Genomic DNA, 25834 nt, shown 5'->3' with positions numbered 1-25834 from the left:
TGAACCTCCATCTGGGTTGGACTCTGTGTGGGTGGAACTGACGTAAAGGAATAACTATACATAGCAAGTTAGAGGAAGTGCTGGTTTGGTTCTAGGCCCAGGTTCTGTTAGACATGACCGGGCCTCTTGTGTGCTATAGTTGCCTGGACACCTTTCAACCTGTGACAGAAAGTCTTGCTCCAGCTTTCATATAACGCCCTTCAGTGCATAAAGAAGACTTTACAGAAGAACAAATTCTATTTATAGGACCAATAATCATCTTGAGAATTGAAAATTCTCAGTTTCACCAATGCTCTGTTTGGTGAGATACGTTAAGTTAGAACCAAAAATAACCAGGTGGATATTTAGGTATTCGGCCAGGGTCTTATGAGAAAGAGCAAAGACTGTCATCACCAGGAAGCCAGCATGCCCTGACATGCAGCATCTTATAGCTTTTTCCCAGAGCATCTGCTGGGCCATAAAACAAAGACTTTAGCTGCTAGGTTCAAAGTGGCAGATTCCATATCTGCACCTATCACACGTAAACCAGCTCTCTCTCAAACAGATAATGTGTCACGCTTCTGATTGTTACCTCACTGTTACCTGTCTTTGTCTCCCTGTCATTCACAGACCTCATTAAAACCAGTGCACCTTGCCAGCTTAGCACGCCTTCGCCCCCAAACTACAGCAAGCTGTCAAACAGCACCCACAGACAGAAGCGATCCATCAGCACTGAGCGCTTTGTGGAGACGCTTGTGGTTGCTGATAAAATGATGGTCGGTTACCACGGACGCAAAGACATTGAGCACTACATCCTGTCCGTAATGAATATTGTAAGTTTGTGCCTACTTTTTCGGTCAAGTCTACACTCATGATTTCTCCATTGTTGCTCATGTTATATGTGGACAGGCAGAGTAGTGTGGCACAGTTGTCTGACTTTGTGTCTTTTCTTCTTTTCTGGAGGTCAGGTTGCCAAACTTTACCGTGATGCCAGCCTAGGAAATGTTGTGAACATTATTGTGACCCGGCTGATTGTTCTGACTGAAGATCAGGTAAGAGAAAGTCTCTTTTTTCTGTTTTAAGCCACTACTTCTAGTATCTATATCCTCACCTGTATTGAGTGTATAACTGTATAATGCAACTTCTGTGTAGAAAGGGTAGAGAGTAGAAAGACTCTTCACCATATGGACACCACTTCACATGAAAGCTGTGCTCAGGTATCTTCCCTCAGGGAGCTTCTATTGAGCATTTGTACATGTACTATACATGTGCATGTATGTGTGATGAGAGAAACAGAGGGTCTTCCTACCATCTGTTTTTCTGAAAGGGTCGAGCAACTCTTTTTGTAGCATCAGTTCCAAAAATGATGTCAAGTGGAATCAAACTTTAAATTATATGAAGCAGCACTAGTATATCAGTCATTATGAAAATTCACATTGTATGCAGAATGTTTTCTAATTATTTGGTGGGTAAGCTGACATCAGCACAGTTTAATTACCCTTTGCGTTCATGGAAGTAGAAGCATTTACCAAACTCCACTAAAACGTCCCCAGTTGTCCTTCTACATTAGCTACTTTTCCTCCCTGTTTTCCAATAGTGCAAGTCCTCTGCTCCTTCTATGACTCATCTTTTTCTTCCTGCTGTAAATGGTTTTACCTTTACTACAACTGCATTGTCTCCTAAATCAAAGAGAAAACCCCTGTCTTCTGCAAAATCTGGTCCTCTAACATCCCTCTGATCCCCCAACAGTACTCCTCCAATAATTCATCCAGATAATCGTTCTACTTTGGCTCAGTCTTTAGAGCTGTCAACGCATGACAATAAATTCAATGCCCTTTTTTGTTTTGAGCTTTTTTTTTTTTTTTACATTTTTGTTTTGCATGCATGCTATTTTTTGGACAGCAGGCAATAGGCCTCCAGGTTTTTGGGTATAAAGTCATGTGAAAAGAAAGTTTTTCACTGTCAAATCTCCATTGTGTTTCACACCCAATGATGGATTGTGCGTTATGGTCAAACATCTCAGATTTGGGCTCATCTGTCCAAAGGACTGAGACCTGTAGAGTCTGAAATGTAGCTCTTGGGTTTTTTACAATTTCTCTGAGCATTGCACAATCTGATTTTAGGGTGAATTAGCTGGGATATCCACTGGGCTGATTGTGGTGTTATGTTAACATACAACAAAATGCTCCAGGCCAGCAAACTGCCAATTGCCTCTATAGAGGTGCTCACACTTGCTGATGATCAATTAATCTGCATATAAACAGCAGAACCTAGGTGCTAATCAATCGTAAATCGAACCTCCATTCTTTTAAGCAATTACAAGGGGGCAATAACTCTGGTTTCAAAAAAACTTGCATTCAAGTTTTTTTGAAAAGTTTTTTTTAATATTCTAAGTTAAACCTGCCCTCGGACTTGACCTTCTTAAAAACTTTGTTGATGTATATATGGGCTCAGTCACTCATTTTGAGTCATGCTGAGTAAAACATTGAGTTGTAAATTTAGCTTATTCTGTGTTTCAGAAAGGAGGATTATCCAGAGTATGCTCATTGGCTAACGACTTGTGATTGAAAAGTCATTGGCCAACGAGGATGCAATTTTACTTCTGCTGATCACATTGCTCATTTTAAAACAGCAAGTCGATGAAGGCAAAATAGCTCATCTTGACATAATAAACCAATGGATGAGTTCATGGTAGCTGCATCCATCCTTTATAATGTCTATGGCCACAACACAACATGGGAAAAACATCATGTAACATCATGTTACCTCTTGTAAAGTCCTTTAATTAAAAGTAGTATAAAACCTTCCAAAGTGGAATATTAAGAAAGATGGTATGACTTGACATCTGTGTTTGTGACGAAGAGATGTCAACGTAAGTTAAAAGTAGGAGCTGGCTGTACTTTTGTAAGGTACCAGTTTGTACCATGAGATGGTGCAGTGAGTGAACCTCAGCTTTAAGCTGTTAATAACACATTCTTACCTGTGAGCCTGTTGAGAAAATGAATATTGGGCTTAAATGAAATATCAAAATTTGAAAGAACTTTTTGAACATGCCTGCTGGTAAAATACTGCCCACTATGGTAAATATTTTAGTTCAAATTTGCAGAGCCGCACGTATCTAGCATCACCCAATAAAAGATTTTTTTGGTAGTAATTGCGTTTTCTTCTATCACTTTGTTTTTCATGTCTGTTTTTTGCAGCCAAATCTGGAAATTAATCATCATGCTGACAAGTCTCTGGACAGTTTCTGTAAGTGGCAGAAGTCCATCCTGTCTCATCACAGCAATGGAAACAGTATTCCAGAGAATGGGATGGCTCATCATGACAATGCTGTCCTAATCACCCGGTAAGAGTTGGCTCACAGCTACAGCAGTGGACAACATGTTGCTCACACACCATTATAATAATCCAGTGTTGAAATACAATTTTTCACTTCTTACTTTATTTGTAATTTTCTCATCTTGAGCAAATACAGGTTATTTTCTGTGATGTGCTTTCAGCAAATGCCGACAGCTACAGCACTGGAAAATCCAAAAGTCCAGGTCTTGTGTGCACACTTTACCTGTAACAGCTCACGGGAATAAAAGCCATCATTTTGAAAGTAAAATGTGCTGTTACGGACGTAATGTACCTGTCATCCCGCAATTTATGTCATAAAATAGTAAAACTCTGTCATTACCTGGAATAGACTTTATTGTTGCCAGAACTGTTTTGGCTACTTAACCTGGCAACTGATGTGTATATTCCTCCAGCTGCTTCCATATAGAGAGAGGATTCGGTTCTGTGATTGACATAGGCTAAAGGCAAAATTTTTGATTCTCTAGTTTGCATAAAACAGCCTTTTTATCATTAGTGCTTGCTTGTTGTCTGCCAGTTGTTATTCTCCAGCTTCTTTGGCTGTTGGTTTTATTATTGGTTTTAGCTTCACTTTGCACAAACAAAGTGAAGCTAAATGCAGGTTAAACAGCAAAGGCTGCTTAATAGAGCCTGCCTGCAGTGGTCATGGAGTTTGCCTTTTTGGCTTTCCCTTTTTAGCAGGAAGCTGAGAAATGTTATTGTTTTCATAAACTAAAAAAAACACATGGAAGGGGCTTTTAACTCACAAACTATTTTTTTCAGTTTGAGGGCATGAATTAACTTGGATACTCTGTTACTGATGAGCTCTAAGGAAGCTGACAGACGCAATGCTCTGACATATAAAAGCCCCATTAGGTTGTTATACCTAATGGTCATTCCAAACAAACATTGGTCTACAAATCTATCATCTGTCACAGTTTGTTCACAGCAAAATCCAAGTAATAAATCCGATATCCACATTGTTTTTCTTGGGGATTAGAATATTGTGCCGATCTCTTGAGTTGTATTTGAATGAAAAGGCTGGTTACTAAGTTGATGTTAGCTAGTGTCACTAGCAAGATGTATTTATAAACCATGGGTATGAGTGCATAGCATAGATAGTATAAAAGAAAAGTCTGAAAGGTAAGCCAAGGGGTAAAATCTGTGATTGCAAAAAGACTTCCTGTCCTATAGAAGTCTATGGGAAAATAGCTGCCAACCCTTTCCTCAATTCACACTTTCCTGATGACTTGAGCTCCGTCACGTGTTTTAGGTCATAGTCAACAAACCTCATATTTAATAAAACATTAAATCAATCTAGTAAATTTTGTTTTTTTTCTAAGTGTTATAAAGCAGGATTATCCATATGCTCATTGGTGATGAGCTCATTGGCCGGGGCCTTTCTGTGTGGCGTTTTCCCCATGTCTGTGTGGGCTCTTTGTGGGTACTCTGGCTTCCTATCATAGACCAAAGACATCCACTTAGTGGGGCTAGGTTAATTGCTGACTCTAAATTGCCCATAGGTGCAAATGTGAGTGTGAATGGTTGTCTGTCTCTCTGTGTTAACCCTGCATCAGATTGTTGACCTGTCCAGGGTGTACATTGCCTCCCGCCTCTATGGTAGCTGGGATAGGCTCCAACCCCCCTTGCGACTCTGAATAAGAATAAGCTGAAGAGAATAGATGAATGGATGGATGGGCTTGTTTAAATGTATTTGGTTTATAAAAATACACCACTTCTATAGCTGTGATGAAATTAGCCACAGACACTTTTCCTGCAGATCTTTGGTAACATGGATCAGTGTGAATGAATGATTGAAAGTTCTTGTTAGCATAAAACAAGAATGTCATTGTTCAGTCTTTGTTTTGAAATGAGTGGTGTCAAAAACTTTGAAAAAGTGGGGGAATAAATCAAAAACGCATTAGAAAAGTCACAAGTAGGGTCACTTAAAAGAGAACAGAGAGAGAGAGGAGTAATTCAGAGACAAAGGAGTGAGGGTGGTAGGTGATGGTGGAGGTGGTGGTGGGAGGGTAAAATTTAATTTGCTGTGCTCTTGGTTTTAATAGATTAAAAGCTTTTGGTATGATTGTCTCATTAATTTGAATGCAATCCTGTAAAAATTTCCTTGGGCACTGTGGGTCTTTTGCTCTATTGTATTAACTGTAAAAAAGAGCCCACGGCACAACCAAAATTATTGGGACCATGAACTTGTGATCTCATTGCTTTTGAAATGGTTCCTTCAAAGAGGTGGACCAGCTCTGTGACCACTGGCAGTCAGCTGCTGTCTTCAAACCAACTTTAGTGTATCAAGACAGCAATAAAAGGGCAATAAGATGGAGTTAGCTTGCCATCGGTTCACAGTTCAATGGGGTCAAGTTGACAGTTATGCAATGTATTCGTGATAGTACACAGTTAACTGTGATCAGCGAAAACAGCAAATCTGCTGCACAGAAATTCACACTAAGTTTTTACATTCATAGTACAGCCATAGGCTCATAGATATGAAACAAACTCCAAAATTCCTCTATAAGTAGTCATGTAGGCACTGTAACTGCAAAATAAGATAGGTGATCAATGGCCATGTTTTTTTTATAGGAATGTAACTAAAATATAACCTTTACCAAAAGACTCTCAGGAACAAGTGGCGTTCATCAGGACAGATTGACCCAGATTTCTTGAAACATATTAGCAATATGTCTGTGCCTAAATATTAGACAACAGGTATTTGCAAACATTTACCAATCTGTCTGCGAGTGATTGCAATCAGTCTGAGTCAGGCCACTGTTGTTTAGAGACAGGTTACCTCCTACCAGGTAACCCATCCAATAGTAGACAGGTTACCTGTCCAACCGGTTCAGCGTGTTGCACGCTTAACCTATTGATGACCAGGTTCTGGTGACTACTTGAAATCACTTGCTGAATGGGAATTTTTTTTTTAGTGCAATCAGTGGATATCCATTGACTTGACAGCCCAAGCTAGTATATGATATTGTTATGCATAACTCTTTACCTCTTAATACTAGGAGTAACTAGGAGTAACACTTGAAGCTCTTTTCTGGACTGAGCATTTTCTGTCATATTTAAGGGCTGCTTATAAAACAAAATGACTGGGTGTGTAACAGAAGTTAGTGAGGGTCTCTGCCTATGCAGCTATGTTTGGAAAAACCCAGAAGCTAGTCTAATAGTCAACAAACATCAAACACACACATCCACAAATGTGCAATAACACTAATGTGCAATAATCTTTTCTGGCATCATTGTATTTTTACTCAGTTGTATATAGCATTTGTATTCTATTTTATCTTATTCTACTGTATATAGTATTTTATTTTATTCTATTCTGTACAGTTGTGTACTGTATTTATTCTTACTGTATTCTAATTTTTGCTTCATAACTTTTGCACTGTCCACTTCCTGCTGTGACAAAACAAATATTCCCACGTGTGGGACTAATAAAGGTTATCTTATCTTATCTTATCTTATCTTATCTTATCTTACATATACTGAGGGTCAAAACTAGCCATTAGGGTAACGGGGAGGTCGTCTTTACGAGGGAAAGATTTAAAGGTGACATTATACCTGACCAGACTGTGATTAAACAGTTTGAGTGTTGTGACCTCCTCCTTCTTCTTCTTCTTCTTCTTCTTCTTTTTTTTTTTTTTTTTTTTTTTTACCTGTTCTTAGGTATGACATCTGCACCTACAAGAACAAACCTTGTGGTACCTTAGGTGAGTGAAAAAGGCTGAGTAAATTTCATATATGTTAAATTAGGTTTCCTTTGTAATCTTATGTGATGCTGACTACACTAAATGTCTAGTTTTGGAGTTTATCCTTTCCTCCTCTTTGGAGAGGTTTTTATTTTCCCATTCAACGTGTCCTCAGAAAAACCTTATTTAGCAGCCTTCGCAATTTTGTGTAGAAAACACAAATCCGACAAATCCGGTGAGACATAATGAGAAGAATATTTTCATTTGTGTTATTATAGCTCCTCAGTGGCTTCTCCTCTGTTTGTTGAGGCCGGGAGCCCTGAACCTGGACAGCTGTGGTCACCTCTAGTTTATAAATCTCCTCTGTCTCTGTCCTCTGCCTCCAACCTCAGTTTGTCTAAGGTGTTTACACTTCCACTGGGGGTTGAGAGGGAGAAAGGAAGAGGTATGTGCAGGAAAGTTAAGGAGGGCAAAGACTTAAAAGGGGGGAGGAGAAATGAGGGATGAAGAAGAGACGAGATTAGTGGCAGATGGGGGAGATGGAGAAGAAGAAGAGGAGGGGTTGAAAGGAAAATGGAAGTGGAAAAGGACAATTATAGGGGGTGTTAGAGTATGCAGGGGGAGATGGAGTGGGTGATATCATGCACGCTCTGGTGTTACTGGGAGTGGAAAAAGGACAGCAAGTGGTGGCAGATCACACCCCCGAAAAAAAAAAAAAAATTCTGTCTCAAGTCATTCAGTTCCACCTCAAACCTTCCTACCCACCCAGCTCTTTCTTTTCCCACCTTATCTTTTCTCTTTTCTGGAGCCTGCAGGCACCACAGTATATCTTGGAGGTAATATCGTGACTTCAGGGGTGGTTTGACAGATTGACCGCATTCGTCACATTCCCCGGTCTTTTTAATTGCCCTGGCATCTGCTTGGCTTCCTCGTTGTCTCACCCCCACCTCCCTCTCTGCTCCTCCTCCTTTTCCTCCCAGGGATCATGCTCTCGGGTCAGACTGCTGGCATTTAGGGTCGCAGAGTAATCATGGGCGTGGAGATAATGCACATGTTTGCCCCCCCCGAACACACACAGACACACACACACCCTTCTTCTTTTCCCTCCCTCTTCACCTTCAGGCTCCCTCTTTCCCTGCAGTAATGGTTTCAGTGGCCTCCTGATTTGCGAGTCTATTCTTGTTTAGCCTGTTAGTAAAGAGGACACAAAGGCCATGCCACTTTTAGCAGGCGAGGAGTCCATGCATGGAGTCCTCGTGAGGAAGCGAGGAGTCCATGCATGCGTTACAGGAAGATGTGAAGCTGCATTGGTCGCCAAACTACATGTTATGTAGCTAATGAACAGTGTAAAAAGAGGTGTGCAAAGTTTATCATTAGAACATTTTGCAAAAATTTCTACCGCAAGTTGGAAAACCGCTCTGGTGCATGCGAGCTGAATAAAAAGAAACATATTTTCTTGCTCACATTCGTTGCATGAAACCATTCAGACATTTAGTTTTGGTTTGATTTGCCTAAGTTCAGAGGTAACTGCTTGTTCTCAAGAGAAAGAAAATTGAAAGTTGTTGACAGTAACTGTGCTCCTATCTACATGATTTATGCACATGTTAAGTGCTTGAAAAATTCTTGAATGAAAGTCCAAACAAATCCCCACAACTATATTGCAAGATGTTTTTTGTATCAATTGCTAAAAAAAAATACAGGGAATGTACAGTACAGTAAACAGTAATGTACCGTCTTTTGTAAATACAGTTAAGTACTTTAAATGCTAAGACCTTTCAGGAAAAAATATTGATTCATATCAATGTATAAATATTGATACCCTATTTTCTCATTTTTAGTTAAGTCAGACTTGAGTCTCACTGTGATGCTTTAGTACGTCCACAACTTAACTCTTAAACGCACATAGTCAAAATAAAGAAATTAAAAAGAAAGAGTAGCTACGTGAGTTGCAATTGTAGCAACCCAAGGTGGTGGTAGCTTGGGTTATTTACACAGTGGCAAGTTCAAAGACTCATGGGAATGTACATGCTTAGGCTCAAATCATTAATTATGTAGTGCTGTGATGTTTATTTTAGCTATTTTGCATTTAGACTTTAATTATTGTGGGTGTGTGATGTGGTTTCCAGCTTGTGTGTGGCTAAGTGTAATGTTAAGGTTTAACTAGCAGTGGACCACCATGATGACCAAGACTGCTGACTAAATCAAAGATGGACTCAGCCACTGTGATGTCACCCATTGATTTGGGGTTTTTTGAAGCCTCACTGTTAGTGTTTTGGCCATCACATTATTATTAAGAAGAAAGGGTGGCCTGCTAAATTATCAGCTAATGCTTGCAAGCTACATTCATAAACTGTAAGGCACAGACAAACGCAGTATCGGTTAATTAGTGTTGCATAACAGACTAATAAAGTAGAATGTCACTCATCAAAGCTAAGGCACAACTTCCTTGGACATATAACTTGATCCAAAATGCACCTACAGCCCAAACATGGCAGAAAGATCCAGTGAAGGGACAATATTTAGCAGAGGTAAGACTCAGAAGACACCAGTGGGTACAGCTCCACCTGCCATCTATGTGGATGACTGGATGGCACACCCCTTCACCACCTTTCATAGCAACCCCAAGTTGCTATTAAGATATGAATATCAATAAGGCCAAAACTGCTATGTATTCGGCTATAAAAAATGTGCTTGTGTTGTAAAGTTGGGTATTTTCATTTTTGGGAGTCTGTGGAGCCTGACTTGCTTTTGGAGCCAGGCCCAAGTTGCCAATACACAAATGCAGTTTTTGGCACTTACACACGAGCCTCACTTTTCAGCCTTTGACATTCTTCCTTGGAAGTGATGAGTCATGTCCATTCAGCGTGTATCTTCAGGGTGTTAAATACAGGAGCTTTTGGATAACCGTGTGGTGAATAAGGAGAATGAAAATGTAAAGAAACTGATTTCAGGGTACATTGGTGAGGGTACAGAGACATTTTCCATTTTTATGGTTATTACAGTAGGTACATTAAACATTATAATGGCAACCAAACAAGTGACTTTACTATGTTGTAAAATCTATATTATGCAGCACAGTAGTGTCATATTTTTTACTATATGAAAGTGTTGTTTTACATTTCAGTAGGTATGCTGTAAAATAATGTAAAATATCAACAGCTTGCACACTGTGGAGTGTCAGTATAGTGTATTTATCACTCCATGCAAACTGTAATGCTGCAGTCCATCAGTATGGGGTGATGTGCATTTGCTTTTCTGTATTTTATTGTCATTTATCATCCTAAAGCTGAATCCAACTAGCTTTACTGTCATTTAAAAAGGACACTTTTTAAAGTGGAAAAGATGTGATGATAAAAAAAAAATGTAATTTCTCTAAATTGCAATGGAAATACCTGAGCTGTTGCAAACTAATGAGGAAGCTTAAAGCATATCATATTTCTATAACTGGTGCGCTTTTAATTTTTCATCTTGTTGCACCCTCTCCTGCCATTGTTTAACAGCATCTAATTGGCGAATACTTCCAATCAACTGTTTGTCATATTTTTTTTATTTTTTTTTTTACAAATTTACTTAAAATGTCAAGTAAAACTTAACAGAAATGACTGAGATTATCCAGAGTGACAGGATTCCCCTTAATTTATTCTTAAATATATGAAAACCTGGGAAAAACTCCTCAGCCCAACATGAAATGAATAGAAAGTACTTCTCTCTCTCTCTCTCTCTCTCTCTCTCTCTCTCTCTCTCACACACACACACACACACACACACACACACACACACAGGCACACACACCTGCTTTGCAGTGTCATATGATCCACTCTCCAGTCACCTGTAGATGTAATCTGTGAAGGATCGCCAGCAGTCTCCCTATCTGACCTGTCAGGCTTTAGGGGAAAAAGAACCTGCGACACCTGGATTGTGGAGCGTTTTTAACTTGAAACGCCCTCTCCTCTCCCTTTTTCTTCTTTTCTCTCTGCCTCTTTCTCCAAGTCTTGCTTTTGGAATGAGAAAAAACAACTCTATTTTCTGTCAGTTTTCTGTCAGAATACTAGTTACATGAAATCCAGTGTATAAACCTTTTCCAGCAATATTCCAGTTTAAGTAACAAACAAAAACAAAAACAGAAAACAACAAACATTTAGGAGCAAATGCTAAACTGGACTTCTCCTGGTGAATCTATAGCCGTGACTAGCTGAGTCTCTCAGCACTGCTGCAAACAGTAGCTTATGTATGGAATCCCAGTTTTATGACAGCGAGTCGTAAGAATGCTTTGCCTCAACCTTGTGTTTGTATGTTTGTCTGGCATGTGTGTTTATGTGTGTATGTCTAGGTCTGGCCTCAGTGGCTGGAATGTGTGAGCCAGAGAGGAGCTGCAGCATCAATGAAGACATCGGCCTCGGTTCTGCTTTCACCATTGCGCACGAGATTGGCCACAAGTGAGTTTTTAGGATCCTAATATAAAATATAAAACTTGACATTACTCCCTGATGCGTATTGCAGAGGTGGTGGGACCAAGTCAGAGGGCCTTAAATGGCTTGGTTTTGAAGGCACACATTTAAATTACTTAACAGAACTTGTCTCATTAATTTAAAGTGGTGCAGCTCTGTCTACTTTGACTTGAGAATTATTATTCCTTAATTAACCATTATCATGGCTTGTAAAAGTTTTCCTTTTTTGTCTTTATACTTTTTCATGGTTATAGCATAATTTGGCGTGGCACCTTATGCACATCCACAATGAACTTACACCCCGACAATATTTATTCATGGATCCTTTTGACGACGTCATGACTGAAAAGACCATTTTTAATTCAGAACTTAAACTTCTCTGGTGGCATAAAATCCCTCAATATGAGTATTGACACTGCTGATATCAGCAGATTTCTAAGCAGGACTTGAAGTTCTTCCTTTTACATTTTTGGGAATGAAACGTTCCACAAATGTAGCACCTTTTATGGCAGTTTTAGGTGTTGGCAAATGCCCTCTTTTTACTTAAGGTTGTCTTCAAACCTTTTATCACTTTCACGACCCATTCTTAAACAAACATTACTTACAGCCTGGTTTTGCCAGACTTGCATATAGTCTTTTTTTTTCCCCTTGCAGACTTTAACTGCACATATTTCCTCATGCAAATGTCAGTGTCCACATACCTCGGCCTCTTTCTTCCTGAATATAAAGCAAAATAATGATGATGTATTAGTCTGTGTATTCCTCTCTCGAGAGTTAGGCAAGATGGCGATTTCCTTTATTATGTCTCATGTCTGCTTCTGTTGTGGGGCAGTTGTAAAAATAGTCTCTGCTTCTAGAGGATGTATAAAAAAACACACTACAGCAGGGTTTCGACTGGCCTGATTTATTTCCAGAGTAGGGTAAAATGTCATAAACGCCAGCCTTAGAAAAACAGGTTCAGTCTGTGCAATGTGGTTGGGTTTGTTATATACATTAGACCTGATTCGCGCTACTAGACTGTGAGGGAAAGTTAAGCTTTGATATCCTGCTGTAATGAGAAACTTCTGTCAAATGATATCCTGACAGATGAAGTTTTTCTGAAAATGAATTGTTGCAACCATTGATGTCCAACATGAATTCAGTGTGAAAGAAACTATTTAGTAGCTTTCAGAACAGTGCTCAAAGTTTGGAGCTGATCATTGTAATGATCTAAAGGGTCTTGACTCCTCGCTCCAGTCTGTGCTGACTTTCCTTCCCTGGCTTGCTCAGACCTGCAGGCGGTGATTGACAGACAGGCATCTGAGTGGTGATTAGAACTTCTTCTTTCCTGCAGAGCCCCAGACAGGGTTTGACCCTTGACCCCTCCACACAGCTGTTTTAGAGCCAATGAGCTCAATCTTTACAGCCACAGAGGCTGACATCCACAATCCAGCAGCCTTAACTGTCCAGCAAGATCCCATCTAAACTGTGCAATTAACTACCACTTTCAGACCAGATGGTCATTTCTCCCAGCTGCATTAATTCCTCTTCTTATTTATTTTTTTCTGTTTCAGTTTTGGGATGAACCATGATGGGATTGGGAATTCTTGCGGTACCAAAGGTCACGAGACAGCCAAACTGATGGCTGCTCATATAACAGCCAACACCAACCCTTTCTCCTGGTCTGCCTGCAGCAAAGACTACATCACCAGCTTTCTCGAGTAAGTGGGTGATATGGGTGGTGGTTGTTCCCTGTGGGCCTGTGTGTGTGTGTGTGTGTGTGTGTGTGTGTGTGTGTGCGCGCGCAACAGAGAAGAAAGGTGCATTCCTGTTTTCCTTTTTTACTCACAGCTGTCTCTCTTTACAACCCGCTGCCACTAGCTGGTCCATGTGGCGACCCGCTAGGCTGCTTTGTACGCGAGGCCTTCCCTTACTTATTCACATCCACTTCATCACTGAGACTTTTGCCAGACCTCCTTGTGGCTGCGTATGATAACTGAGTGCTTTCCACCCCTGCATCCTTGCACCACAAGGCGGGTGATGTTAGAGCTCATGTGGTCCTCGGTGGTGATGTGTAGGCCAGCTGCCTTAAACCACTGCTCTGCTGTTTTATATATCGGCCAAAGGAGGCAAAAAAAAAAGAAAAAAGAAATGGAGCACATAAATAAATGAGGCAGTGATATTTGAGTCTTGCCAGCCTGGCATAGTAGAGGACACGCCATTGTTTCTTTTCCAGAGGCTAGACAAAACAACTGGAGTAAGAGAACAAACAGATAATCGTTACAATGACAGACTTCTACACCTATTTCTGCACAGCATGATTTAGAGGAGGCGTGTCAATTTGAAGCCTTACTTGAAATTCTACTGCTCTTCACGCTTGCGAATCCCTGATTTATTTATTTTTTCTGGCACTTTTGCCTTTTTATTAGATGGCAGAGACCCTGAATGTCAGAATGCCCCAAATCTGATAATCAACAAAGCCCTTCGCCAGCTCCATGCATTGTCCTAATGCATTTTCATGATCTAACATCAATGCAGTATAACTAGAGTCATGATCTTTTTCGCTCCACAAATTCTTTTTCCATATTTAAGCCTACAGCAGCACAGAGCAACTCAGCCGGCAGCAGACTTCTGTCAGAAATCCAGCTGTGTTATACTAGTAACAGCTATTGTAGCATGGAACTGCTAATGCCTTTTTAATGATCATAGAATGAGGTCAAGGACCCCCTTAACTTTGTAGCATTTGCGGGATTGATAAGGTTCCCGTGTAGCTTTATTGCTGCACAAAAAAACTGCAAAACTCAAAGTGCTTGTTTGCAAAAATGGAATAGTGCTGATCGTGCAGAGCTAGTAGCACAAGACCACCACGGAAACAGGAAAGAAACTGACAACAATGGAGGAAAGTATAAAATGGGCCAAAGGTTATGAATGATTTCTAATCTAATCTGATGTGTTGCTTTGCTGTTTATGTTGTTTTATCTTATACTCCTATCAACTAGTAGTCGACAGCATTTATTCTGCTGGATATTTAGATTCATACAGCAGCATTTTATTCATTTATAATCCTTCTCCTCAGGTACAAGATGTAGAAAATCAGGATCCATCATAAACACCTTATTGTACTGTGTTATCTCAATAGACCACTTTCCTCTCAGAGTGCTGGCTTACTTGTAGTTATAAGCCTTTCCAAAAGTAGAATGGGTGGTGACTATCAGGCCACTGTCCTGTGGAACCAGCTATCAGTTGGGATTCAGCAGACATACACCTTCTCTACATTTAAGATTATTTATTTATTTTTTTAAAAGCTACTACCTTTAGAACAGGTGACCCTGAATCATCCCTTAGTTATACCTCTGTTGGCTAAAACTGCAGTGGAACTCAGGACGCCCTGAGTATTTCTTCTTCATTGACTTCTTTTCACTTCCCATGCATTTGTATGCCACTAACCTTTGTTTGCTGTCCCCCATAGTCTGTTTTGTCCTGTCTGTTTGTGGTGTCTCGTTTCTCCTCCTTTCTCTTTTGTAATTTCCCCTCTCTGCCCCTCCCTGAACCTAAGTAAGTCTATACCTTACAATATAAACTACCTTGTCCATAAACAGAAAGCAGGTAACATTATCTCTGCAATGTCACCTGCCTTAGACAGCGAGCAAGAGGTCAGGGTCTATTTTTACCTTTTAGGTCTAACACTAAGAAACTTTGTATCTGGAGCTTCTGCTGTCTGGTTTATTGTGCATGTGCATATTTGTTTTTTTATGCTGATTTTTTAAAATGCTTTATATGACTTGAGATAACAACACAGAAAACCATTAAAACATTAGTATGTTTTTTTTTAGTTTACCCTAGATAATAAAGATAATTTTTGAAAAATGGGCCTGTTATTTTAATTTTCAACTCCCTATTTTTATTCTTTAGATACTTTTCAGGTTTACGTAATCCTTATTTATCTCATATTAGCCGGGGGTGTTGCCCTTTAGTTTATGTACTCTCTGAAAAAAGCTTTTTTAGCCTTTAAGCTAGCCTTCTTTTGATTGGTTGCCGTTTGTAAACAGGTTTGTATATTTCAATTCAATTCAATTTTATTTACACAACGCCAAATCACAACAACAGTCGTCTCAAGGCACTTTACATTGTAAGGTAGACCCTACAATAATACATACAGAGAAAAAACCAACAATCATATGACCCCCTATGAGCAAGCACTTTGGTGACAGTGGGAAGGAAAAACTCCCTTTTAACAGGAAGAAACCTCTGGCAGAACCAGGCTCAGGGAGGGGCGGCCATCTGCTGTGACCGGTTGGGGAGAGGGGAGGAAGACAGGATAAAAGACATGCTGTGGAAGAGAGCCAGACAAGAGCCAGACAAGTATGATTCAATGCAGAGAGGTCTATTAACACATAGTGAGTGAGAAAGGTGACTGAAGAAGAAATACTCAGTGCATAATGGGAATCTCCCAGCAGCCTACACCTATTGCAGCATAACTAAGGGAGGATTCAGGGTCACCTGATCGAGCCCGAACTATATGCTTTAGCAAAAAGGAAAGTTTTAAGCCTTATTCCATAGAAGAGGGGCCTGAAAACTGAAGGTTCTGATTCCCATTCTACTACTTAAATACTCTAGGAACAACAAGTAGGCCTGCAGAGCGAGAGTGAAGTGCTCTAATAGGGTGATATGGTACTATAAGGTCATTAAGATAAGATGGGGCCTGATTATTTAAGACCTTGTATGTGAGGAGCAGGATTTTGAATTCGATTCTGGATTTAACAGGAAGCCACTGAAGGGAAGCCAATACTTGAGAAATATGCTCTCTCTTTCTAGTCCCTGTCAGGACTCTTGCTGCAGCATTTTGGATTAACTGAAGGCTTTTCAGGGAGGTTTTAGGACATCCTGATAATAATGAATTACAGTAGTCCAGCCTAGAAGTAATAAATGCATGAACTAGTTTTTCAGCATCACTCTGAGACAGGATATTTCTAATTTTAGAGATGTTGCGCAAATGGAAGAAAGCAGTCTTACATATTTGTTTAATATGTGCATTGAAGGACATGTCCTGGTCAAAAATGACTCCAAGGTTCCTCACAGCATTACTGGAGGCCAAGGTAATGCCATCCAGAGTAAGAATCTGGTTAGATAAATTTCCAATATTTTCAGAGCCGAGTACAATAACCTCAGTTTTATCTGAATTTAGAAGCAGAAAATTAGAGGCCATCCAGGTCTTTATGTCTTTAAGACATTCCTGCAGTTTAACCAGTGAGTGGGTGGTTTTTTTTTTGTCACCACAGCAACATATTGCTGTATGTTTGAGATAATCATATTGGATATATCCTGTCTTTATGATGGTGCTTAATTGCACTTGTAAACATGCTGACCTTGTTGATTGAAATTTCGGCAATATTTCAGATGCAAATCTGTTATTGTTGCTGTATTCAGTACTGTGTCTTGAGTCACTTGTCATTTCTTTGTCTTTTGCGAGTTGTCTGGAGCAATCATTCTCCAGGTTATCTTTGGACGCTGGCTGCTTTTTCACTTATTTTCAGTCTAGTCCATGTAACTGACTGTTTTCAGAGGAGTGCTACTTAACACTGAAATATAATTCACTCAAGCATGAAAAAGCCTAACTTAAGGAATGAGTTAAGTGTTTTGTCAACATATAATTTTAAACGATATCTTTAACAACTTTCCTATTCACAGCATGTTGCAAAAATGTCTTTAGTTTGCTTGACAGACATAAGAGCTATTTTGACACTGTGTATTTAAAAGAATTGAGGAAATTGGATAACTGGCAGGCTAAAAAAATGTTCAGCAGATGAACAGTATCTGCTATACAGAAATGGAAAGAAACAAAAACCCATGTCCGCAAGAAAGGGGGGGGGCCCAACAAAGACCTGACACAGGACCTAAGAGATGCATCTGACCCCTCTACTGTATGCTGTACTGTACATTTGACAGAAAATAAGAAAAAGCCTCCAATTTAAGGTCCATGTGAAGATTAAAAGTCCATTTTAAGTCTGTTCCTGTAATGAAACCAAAGGGGCCGTAAATGTTTCAGTACTAATGGCTTTTCTTTGCAGTTGTAGACACCACACATTTTTTTTTCTCTGCAGTTCAGCTTCATTTCTCAGTATTAAGACCATGAGAGCAAATTCATAACTGCAACCTTGTGGTGAAGTATTGGTTACAAGTCTGCGGTGTGTCTGTGTGTTCCTCTGTTTGTGTATTCATGTTTTGTTAGCGAGGCCCTCCAAGAAAGCGGATAATAGCTGCTGTGGTTGTCAGATGATGTTTCCGGCTGAAAGCTGTTAGAGGAGGGTTAGTGAAGAGCACTTGTGACAGAGATGACAGTATTAAATGCCAGCTTCCAAATGGGACACAAAGAGCTGCTTCTACTCTGCGCCCCCGGGTTCCTGACGATTTCTGGCTCGTGTATCTGAGAATCACTATTTAAAAAAAAAAAAAAAAAAAAAAAGTACCCCAAAGAGACAAAGCTGTTTTACTTCACCTTTGAGCAGAATAGACTATTGCTTAACTTATATTATACGCATATTTGTATCAATCTGTGTTTTAGGTTTTAGTTTTATTGCCTTTTGCTTTTACAAAAGTGTTTTGTCTGTAAACTCAAATTATCCTCCCTTTCTCCCCCTCAATCAGAATTTTGGATATTGCACATGCATCTCCCTGCCAAGTAAACAACTTTGGCTGTGGTATTGGCCTAGATTCACCATCTTACTCGGGCAATATGTGGTGCTTTGTTTGGGTTTTTTACGAATGGTTTATGAATGCGCTCACAGTTCAGTCATAGTTTATTCTCCAGAGTCTGCGTGCCAGTTTGTTCTAAATGTTAAAAGGAAGGCAGTTTGGGTTTATTAAACTCTCAGAGACCACATACTGCAATGAATTTCATATTAAACTTGTACCTTATAATAATTGTTAGGTTATACTGAGTTAAACATACTGCTGCCTCACCACTTATTGGATCCACTCAGCAGGCTTAATATCTTCATGAATGACTAGTCCCAGAGTACAGGGATAGCTGAAGTTCCTGCTTGTTAGAAGACATTTCCGCTCAGCATAATGAATTTGGCTAAATCCACTGGACGGGAAGCCTTTGCGACGATGTCAAATAATAGTCTCTATGTTTAAACTTTGACTAGTTTGTCTCTCTCCAAACTAATAAATACTGAGGCTTGCCCTTAGTACACAGGGTGTCTAGGGGCCTCATAGGCTGGCTTTTCTGCCTCTCCCTGTGATGAGAGGGTCCTCCGAGGGACAAGAGTCAAGAAAAAACATTATTCCTTTCATTAACAGAGAATAGAGGATTAAAAATGGAAGAAAGGGAAGAGAAAGATAGAAAAGATTAGAAAAAAGAAAAGAAGGATGACTTGCTCTTCTTGGTCTTCAGCGCTGAAAATAAAACATACATAATAAGTTCTATTTGGTATGTAAACAAAGATTATATATAATATATTTTGTTTATGCATTCTTGTTCAAGCACCAGGAGTCTGTGAGTTTAGACAGGTAGTTACAATGTGAAAGTCAATTAAATGAGTTTTTATGATGATTTTTACATAAATTTATACGTCAGTCAAAATGCTGTCTACAAAAATAACAAAAATAGCTGTGCTAATCATGTCCGGGTGTTTAATTTATCTTAATATTATTGTTGACTCTTCCCCTCATTTTCATTCTGGGCCTAAGTTGTAGTTTGATCAATCATAATGTGTAGCACTTACATTGTTGTTGTCACCAAGCCCACTTTGCCTTTAAAGGGATGAGAAGCATTCCACTGCATGCTACAGCTGCCACATCTGGAAGGAACACATAGTTCTTATAGTAAACAGTCATGGTAATACTTTGCCTCAAGAGAATCCTCTGACTCAGGGAAGACCAGTGGATGTAGTCTCTCATAGAAAAAAATCAGTTATAACCTCATGCCAGCGAGTGTCTGTGCTGGTAAAAGTATTTTCATTGTTTTAACTCCTAGAATACAAAATTGCAGTGTGTATGTATGTGTGTGTGTGTCTGGTTTTGGTGGTGTACATGTTGTGCATATTTTTATTTGACAAAACAGACTAAACAATCCTAGGTCTGGACATAAGATCCAAATCTAACTCCAGATTTCTTTCTTTATTTTCCTGAACTGTCATTTAATTGGCAGTCGGTGGGCTCAGTCTAAGGAGTCATACACACAATAGTGGAGCACGTAGCCATATAACCAGAGAGGGCTGGCCATTCTAGGCTGACAGCCTGCACCCTATTGCCTTGGGTAAAATGTCTGCTTGTGCTTCAACACTTCATTTGGTGAAGAGGCGTTGATGTCTAATATCAGCATTAATTACATGACTTTTCAGATCTTTGTCAAAGCGTCCTATAACAGTAGTTTGGTACTAAAATTAAAGGAGTCACAGAAAACTAGCAAAGGTCTCAGAGGGGGTTGACTTTAATTGTTCTGGTCTTGGCATCTCTAACTTGGCCATTATCCAAGTGTAGAAAGGTTCCTTTGTGTAAGAAACAATCCTATTGTAGGTTTGTTTTTTTGACAGCTCAGGTCGGGGGACGTGTCTGGACAATGAACCTCTGAAACGAGACTTCCTGTACCCAACAGTGGCCCCGGGGCAGGTGTATGATGCAGATGAGCAGTGTCGCTTCCAGTATGGAACCTCTTCACGCCAGTGCAAGTATGGGGTAAGAAACCAGCATCTTTCAGGCTACTCTCCTTCTGATTCTTTCTCTTTACACTGAGAAAATGGGATCTCTCTTCTATATTATGTCTTGGGCAGTTAAAATAAAATTTTCTAGTTCCCAAGTGCAAGTTTTGGAACACAGAGTGCACAGTGAAAGATATATCACAGTAGATACAATACTCAAACATTGCTAGACTTTACTTTCAAAGTGGAATAAGGATATAAACAAACACATGAATATTTGCAGTAATTAGAAATAGGCACAGTAATTTATTAAAATGTGCAAACATGCATAGAAATGTAGTATAAGGTAAAAACACAATTTGTAGAATTCTAATGAGCTAGAAAGTCAATATTTGCTATGACCACCTTTTTCTGTATTTATAATTCCAACAATGTTGACAAGAAATAATAAACATAATTCCCTGAAATGTACACGACCATGACAGAGCCTCCACCGTGTTTTAAGATAGCAGCAGACTGCTGTATCTCTCTCCTAAGTTTTCTGTTATGTGTAGACACAGCAACTGTTCATCCCTTGAATTAGGTGGCTGTTTATGATTGAATGATTCACAGGTCAATATTAAGTGGCTAAGCAAAGAAACAAAATCTGAAAATGGTCAGATACAAGGACTGGATTAAAAATGAGTGAAAAAGCAGCCAATGTCCAAATGAAGAAAAAAAAGGACACTGGAAGACAACTGAAGAGTTATTGCTCAAGGCCTTTTTAAAAAATATTACAAGCCAGTCGGCTCCTTGGAAGGAAAATAGAAGAAATAAAGAAGGGAAACAAAGAAAGAGAAAAAAGAAACAGAAGAAATAAAGATGGGTGACTCAAGACTTTTTGCTTAATATTGTACATAGAAACATTATGCATACATTGGTGTGATGTTAGGATCTTCAGTGTCCATTAAGAATGAATATACATAAATCAATGAATATTCATTGGAATCATTAAAAATTGCTCTGTCATAGTAAACCTGAGCATCTTCACACTATGATGCAAAGCATATGGGCTCTTAAAACCAAATCATTGTTGTCTCGTCAGCTCTGATCCTCTGATTTGATCTGGAATTGTGTAGATTTATAGACACATTTTCATGCCATTTGTCTTTTTCTTTCTTGTTCTCACAGCTGTTAGACTACACCAAGAAAAACACTCAAAGGAAAACCAGTAAAGAGCAACTGATAAATCATTTTTGCCTGTATTTAACAAATCCACCCTCAGCCTGCTGATTTAATTTATTCTGACCAACTTGTTTTGCCCTCTTTCCTAGGATGTGCCTTAGAAAAGCAACTGTTGTGTAACATGACTGCTCTGTCATAGTAAACCTGAGCATCTTCAGGTTTTAGACTCTTAAGGGATCACTTAAAGTTAAAAATTTTGTAGAACAAGAAAGTAACTAAGAAAAAAGTCCTTCAGAATTTAATGTTGTGTAATTATCATTGTTAAAACCTTTTACATGGCTACAGTGCAAACAGGAAGTGCTAGTATCTACTGTAACATGTCTTTCCATGTTGGCGATTTGTCAAAATGTAGCAAACAAAAGGACCTGTGATGTCAATAATTTTCCATCAGGTCTTTAGAATTGTACTGCACATTTGTTATCTGACCTTATAGCCCCCATATTATAACCATATGGAAAGGGCTGAGCTGTCTGAAAAGTAAATGCAGAAATGCCAATCTTTTTAGCACTTATTAGTTTTCTTGACATCTTGATTTCTTTTAACTGCGATATAAAAAAAAACATGCAATATATCCCTATACATTCTTATTTTTTAATAACTATCTAATTTATCTGGACACTGAAACTACCAAGTAACCAAATTACATTTTCACAAGGAAATAAAAAAGTTGTTTGAGACAGTTGGTCATTTTCATTGGAACAAATGAGTCCACTGACATACTCCGGACTCCAGTGCATTAGGTGGTTGTAATGCAGAAGATTTTGCAGCAAAGATTGCGCCATGTCAAGCAAATGACAGACAACTGCAACAACAGTTAGCACAGGTGGGTTTTTAGTCCTGCTGCCTCTGATTGTGGGCTACAGCTTTCCAACCTGGGCACTGAAACTGGAAAATAGATAAATAGATAAATACAACGGAACACAGAACTTCATTTAAACCCTGGTCCCTGTGGTAAAAACAGACTGATTTAGTCTAAGGTCCTGAGGAAACTCCTGTAGAGGGTTAAATGTGCCTTAAGAGGCCAGTGTACTACATCTGTGATGGTCAGTTAGATCAGAAAGCCTCTCTCCCTAACCTTTCCAATGCTGGAATTAATGAATGTGTGAAAATGTACTTCATCATCCCAGTTTTCTAACCATATTGTGTCTTACCATGCCTTTGAGTGTGGTTAACCCTAAGTGTTAAGTGGAAAAAAAAAAAGTCATAGAAAAAGTCATTTTTTTCATTATTTCCTCATTTAGATTAAAAGGGGGTGAAAAGGAAGACAATACTTTTATTAATATCTAAGATTCACAGATGAAGGACTGAAGCCAACATACCCGTCTTCTGTTATTTATTTATTTTTTTTGGTCTGCAATGACAATATGTCACCCCCCCCCTCTTGACTAATGAGAAAACCACGGGGCACAAGGCGACACAGGCAGTGAAAGACAAGAACCAACCACACATTTAAATGAGCAGCTGAAAGATTCCTCTGATATCTAATGGACAGTAATGTAATATTGCTCTGCATCACATAGAAAATTGGGCACATGATGGAAGAGAGGACAGAGAATTAGTTGAGATCACAGAGTTATTTCTTTTCATTGAAAGAAATATCTGACAGCAGATTACAACAAGGCCCAAATCAACGCTCAGTTATTTTGGCTCCTAAGCTCATAATTGTGGTTTTAGATTGCCAAGAAAGACACCCATTTATGAAAGGGTGGAATTCCGGCGCTGATTTATCAGAGCTCGATTGGAGTTTTTCATCTGACGATCAGATTTATTTCATACTTTGAAATCGATGCCCTCAGTGAGAGGATGGATGTAACCACAGAAAAAGATCAAAGCTTTAATAAATGGAAGAATCTGGTTTCTGAAGCCAATTCTTACCCAGAATGTACCAAACGTTTCCACGTTTGGACATACTATTTGGGAGTTTACCCAAGCGATATGTTTGGCTTCCTTCTTGTGACCTGGTGCCTGCTTCAACAAACTTGCTGATTTTAAAAAGGCATAATATTTTCTATGACCAACAATATCAAAAACCATTTTAGTTTATTACCAACAGTCCAAAACTATTTTTAGTCATTGTAGCTACACAACTGTAAGGATGGCACTGATAGTTGTCTGGGGAAACCACCATGGTCCAGTCTGAAATATCTTAAAAACCAAAAACTCAGATATTCATTGATATTTGTACCAAAAGACAAATTTCAAGGTCTCTTGTTATCACAAGATTTTTTTTGCTACGCAAAGCTAAGATATTGTACGTACATTTTTGTTGTTAGCATGTGACCATGCTCAAAATGTTGCTGTCTCCAGGTAGTCTAGCATGCCTGTAAAATGCTAGCTTTTACTATTTTCCTCAAGTTTTTTGTTTGCTTTTTTTTGTCCCATGTTAGGAAAAAGCTTTGAAAATGCTATTACTCCATATCTGTCCTCAGGCAATTCTTGTGTCATGATTCACTCAGGCTCAGCAATATCAAAAGAAACTGATATTTCCATTTTCAGGAATTGCCTCAGTTTTGGAATCTTTCCACCTCTGCATGTGCATATATGAGTCAGAGCTGGGAAGAGCGGCAGCAAAACACAAGAACAGCACAGGGCAGCTATCACTGACAAAAGTTGTGACACTGACTTAGTAAGAAGCAGCCAGAAAAATGCACTGCAGCTTCCATACACCACATGCGGATCATGTATACAGTATATATGAACAAACAGCTTATTAGGTATACCAAATTTAAAAAAAAAATTATTTATGATGCTTAAACTTTTCTGGTTTTGCTCACACAGTTCTGGAGAGGTAAGATTAAAACTTGTGATTATTTTGGAGGTTGAGGTTTGTTTTGAATTGTTTGAATGGTATATCATTATATTACTGTATACAACCACTTTAATTCTATCCTTTTTACAAATCTTGGAACATGGACAAAATGAAGTCACTTCAGACAATCTAAGAAGGGAACTGTATATACAAAATCACTGTACTTGAACAGTACACAATATATATATGTCTATATGCCTCCCAGGGTTAAGAACCACAATGCCTTCAGGGGGTTAGGCTTAATTTGTAGATTATAAAAATCCTTGAACCAAGGGTTGTCATAAAATGTATGAAACATATGAAAAACAAACAATCTTTTGATATTAGTGGGGCTCTTACTGATTGTCTCTGACCTTTTTTATCACCAGCTTGTTCTCGTCTGACATAAATCTATCAGCCCCGCATCCATGTTTGTTGAGGCCTGGTCAATGACCTTTTACCACGGCTGAGATAGTGAATGGAGCAGCAGGGGTGGCTTATTAAAACCAGCTGACATAGGGGAGTCCCTGCAACCAGAGACTGGCAGTTAGCTGCATTATTGAATCTGGATAGGCTCAAGGAGCTGGAGAGCTGTGGGATATTTACTGACCTTGGGGGTCAGAATCTACGTGTTGGCTCATTATTCTTTTTCATGAGCTTGTTCTTCTGCTCTACTCAATTGTGTTATAAAACCTTTGAAGTTAAGACTTTAGGTAACCCAGTTTACTTAAACAGGAAATCCAGTCTTGGTTGTGCAGCACATCATGTGCTCACTTTATCCAGTTATTTATTAGGGGGCAACTTAACAGTGTATTTCTTCTCTTTCAGTAATCTAAATGATTTCTCCGTTCTGTACTGAAGAGTGATGATGTTTACGCAGACAAATCAGTAATACTAAGGATATTTGTTAGGCTACAAGCCATCTTTATCTAAGACTTGGGAGGCCTATTGCTCACTCTTTATTTCCCCTAAGAAGCCAAAGTTGGATTTCTTGAACTGATGTCACGGTCCCATGTGGTCCTGAGATGAACATGAGCAAACGTTAGTCATGGTGTTGATCTAGCTGACTCTTCATTTCTCATAAGAGAGCATTAAAAACACGCAGTGACCCTTAGCATGTTGCTCAAAATACACTATGATCCAAAGCATATGGGCTCTTGAAGATAGCAGTCTTGATGTGGTCTCATCATCTCTGATCCTCTGATTCGATCTGGAATTGTGTGGATTTATAGGCACATTTCCATGCCATTCTTTTTTGTTGTTCTCACAGCTGTCAGACTGCGAAAAAAAAAATACTAAAAGGAAAACCAGTAAAAGGCCATTGATAAATCATTTTTAGCCTTATTTAACAAATCCACCCCCAGCTTGCTGAATTGATTTATTCTGACCAACTTGCTTTTGCCTTCTTTCCTAGGAAGTGTGTAGAGAGCTCTGGTGCCTTAGCAAAAGCAACCGTTGTGTAACTAACAGTATTCCTGCTGCAGAGGGGACCCTGTGCCAGACAGGCAACATTGAGAAAGGGGTAAGTCATCTAGTGTTTCTCAGACATTTAAAGGTTAAAGTTTTTTTTCCAGATACACAATTTTTCAATATGAGAAGAAGATGTCTCAAATAAATACAAAAATGCTATTTTTAAATGATGATTTCATTTATTAACAGGAAAAAAAGACATAAAAAACCTAACCCTGTGTGAAAAAGTAATTGCCCAAACTTGTTCAATCATTAATTAAC

At 39.1% G+C, this 25834-nt stretch overlaps 1 protein-coding gene across 3 annotated transcripts in view; it reads left to right on the top strand.

Annotated features, from left to right (window-relative positions):
• Positions 1 to 25834, top strand: part of adamts6 (ADAM metallopeptidase with thrombospondin type 1 motif, 6) — a 72179-nt gene that overhangs the window by 5200 nt on the left and 41145 nt on the right. For all 3 annotated transcript variants that reach the window (XM_039614308.1, XM_039614307.1, XM_039614309.1), the window contains 8 exons: positions 610 to 812; positions 948 to 1031; positions 3180 to 3325; positions 7000 to 7043; positions 11353 to 11458; positions 13024 to 13170; positions 19987 to 20128; positions 25518 to 25625. In XM_039614308.1, coding sequence (XP_039470242.1) covers positions 610 to 812; positions 948 to 1031; positions 3180 to 3325; positions 7000 to 7043; positions 11353 to 11458; positions 13024 to 13170; positions 19987 to 20128; positions 25518 to 25625 — 980 coding nt within the window. The remainder of the gene's footprint in view (positions 1 to 609; positions 813 to 947; positions 1032 to 3179; positions 3326 to 6999; positions 7044 to 11352; positions 11459 to 13023; positions 13171 to 19986; positions 20129 to 25517; positions 25626 to 25834) is intronic.

The sequence above is a fragment of the Oreochromis aureus genome, linkage group 7, assembly GCF_013358895.1.
Source record: "Oreochromis aureus strain Israel breed Guangdong linkage group 7, ZZ_aureus, whole genome shotgun sequence".
Classification (NCBI taxonomy): Eukaryota; Metazoa; Chordata; class Actinopteri; order Cichliformes; family Cichlidae; genus Oreochromis; species Oreochromis aureus.
Note: the sequence above shows the minus strand (reverse complement) of the source record. Positions and strands in the feature narration are given on the sequence as shown.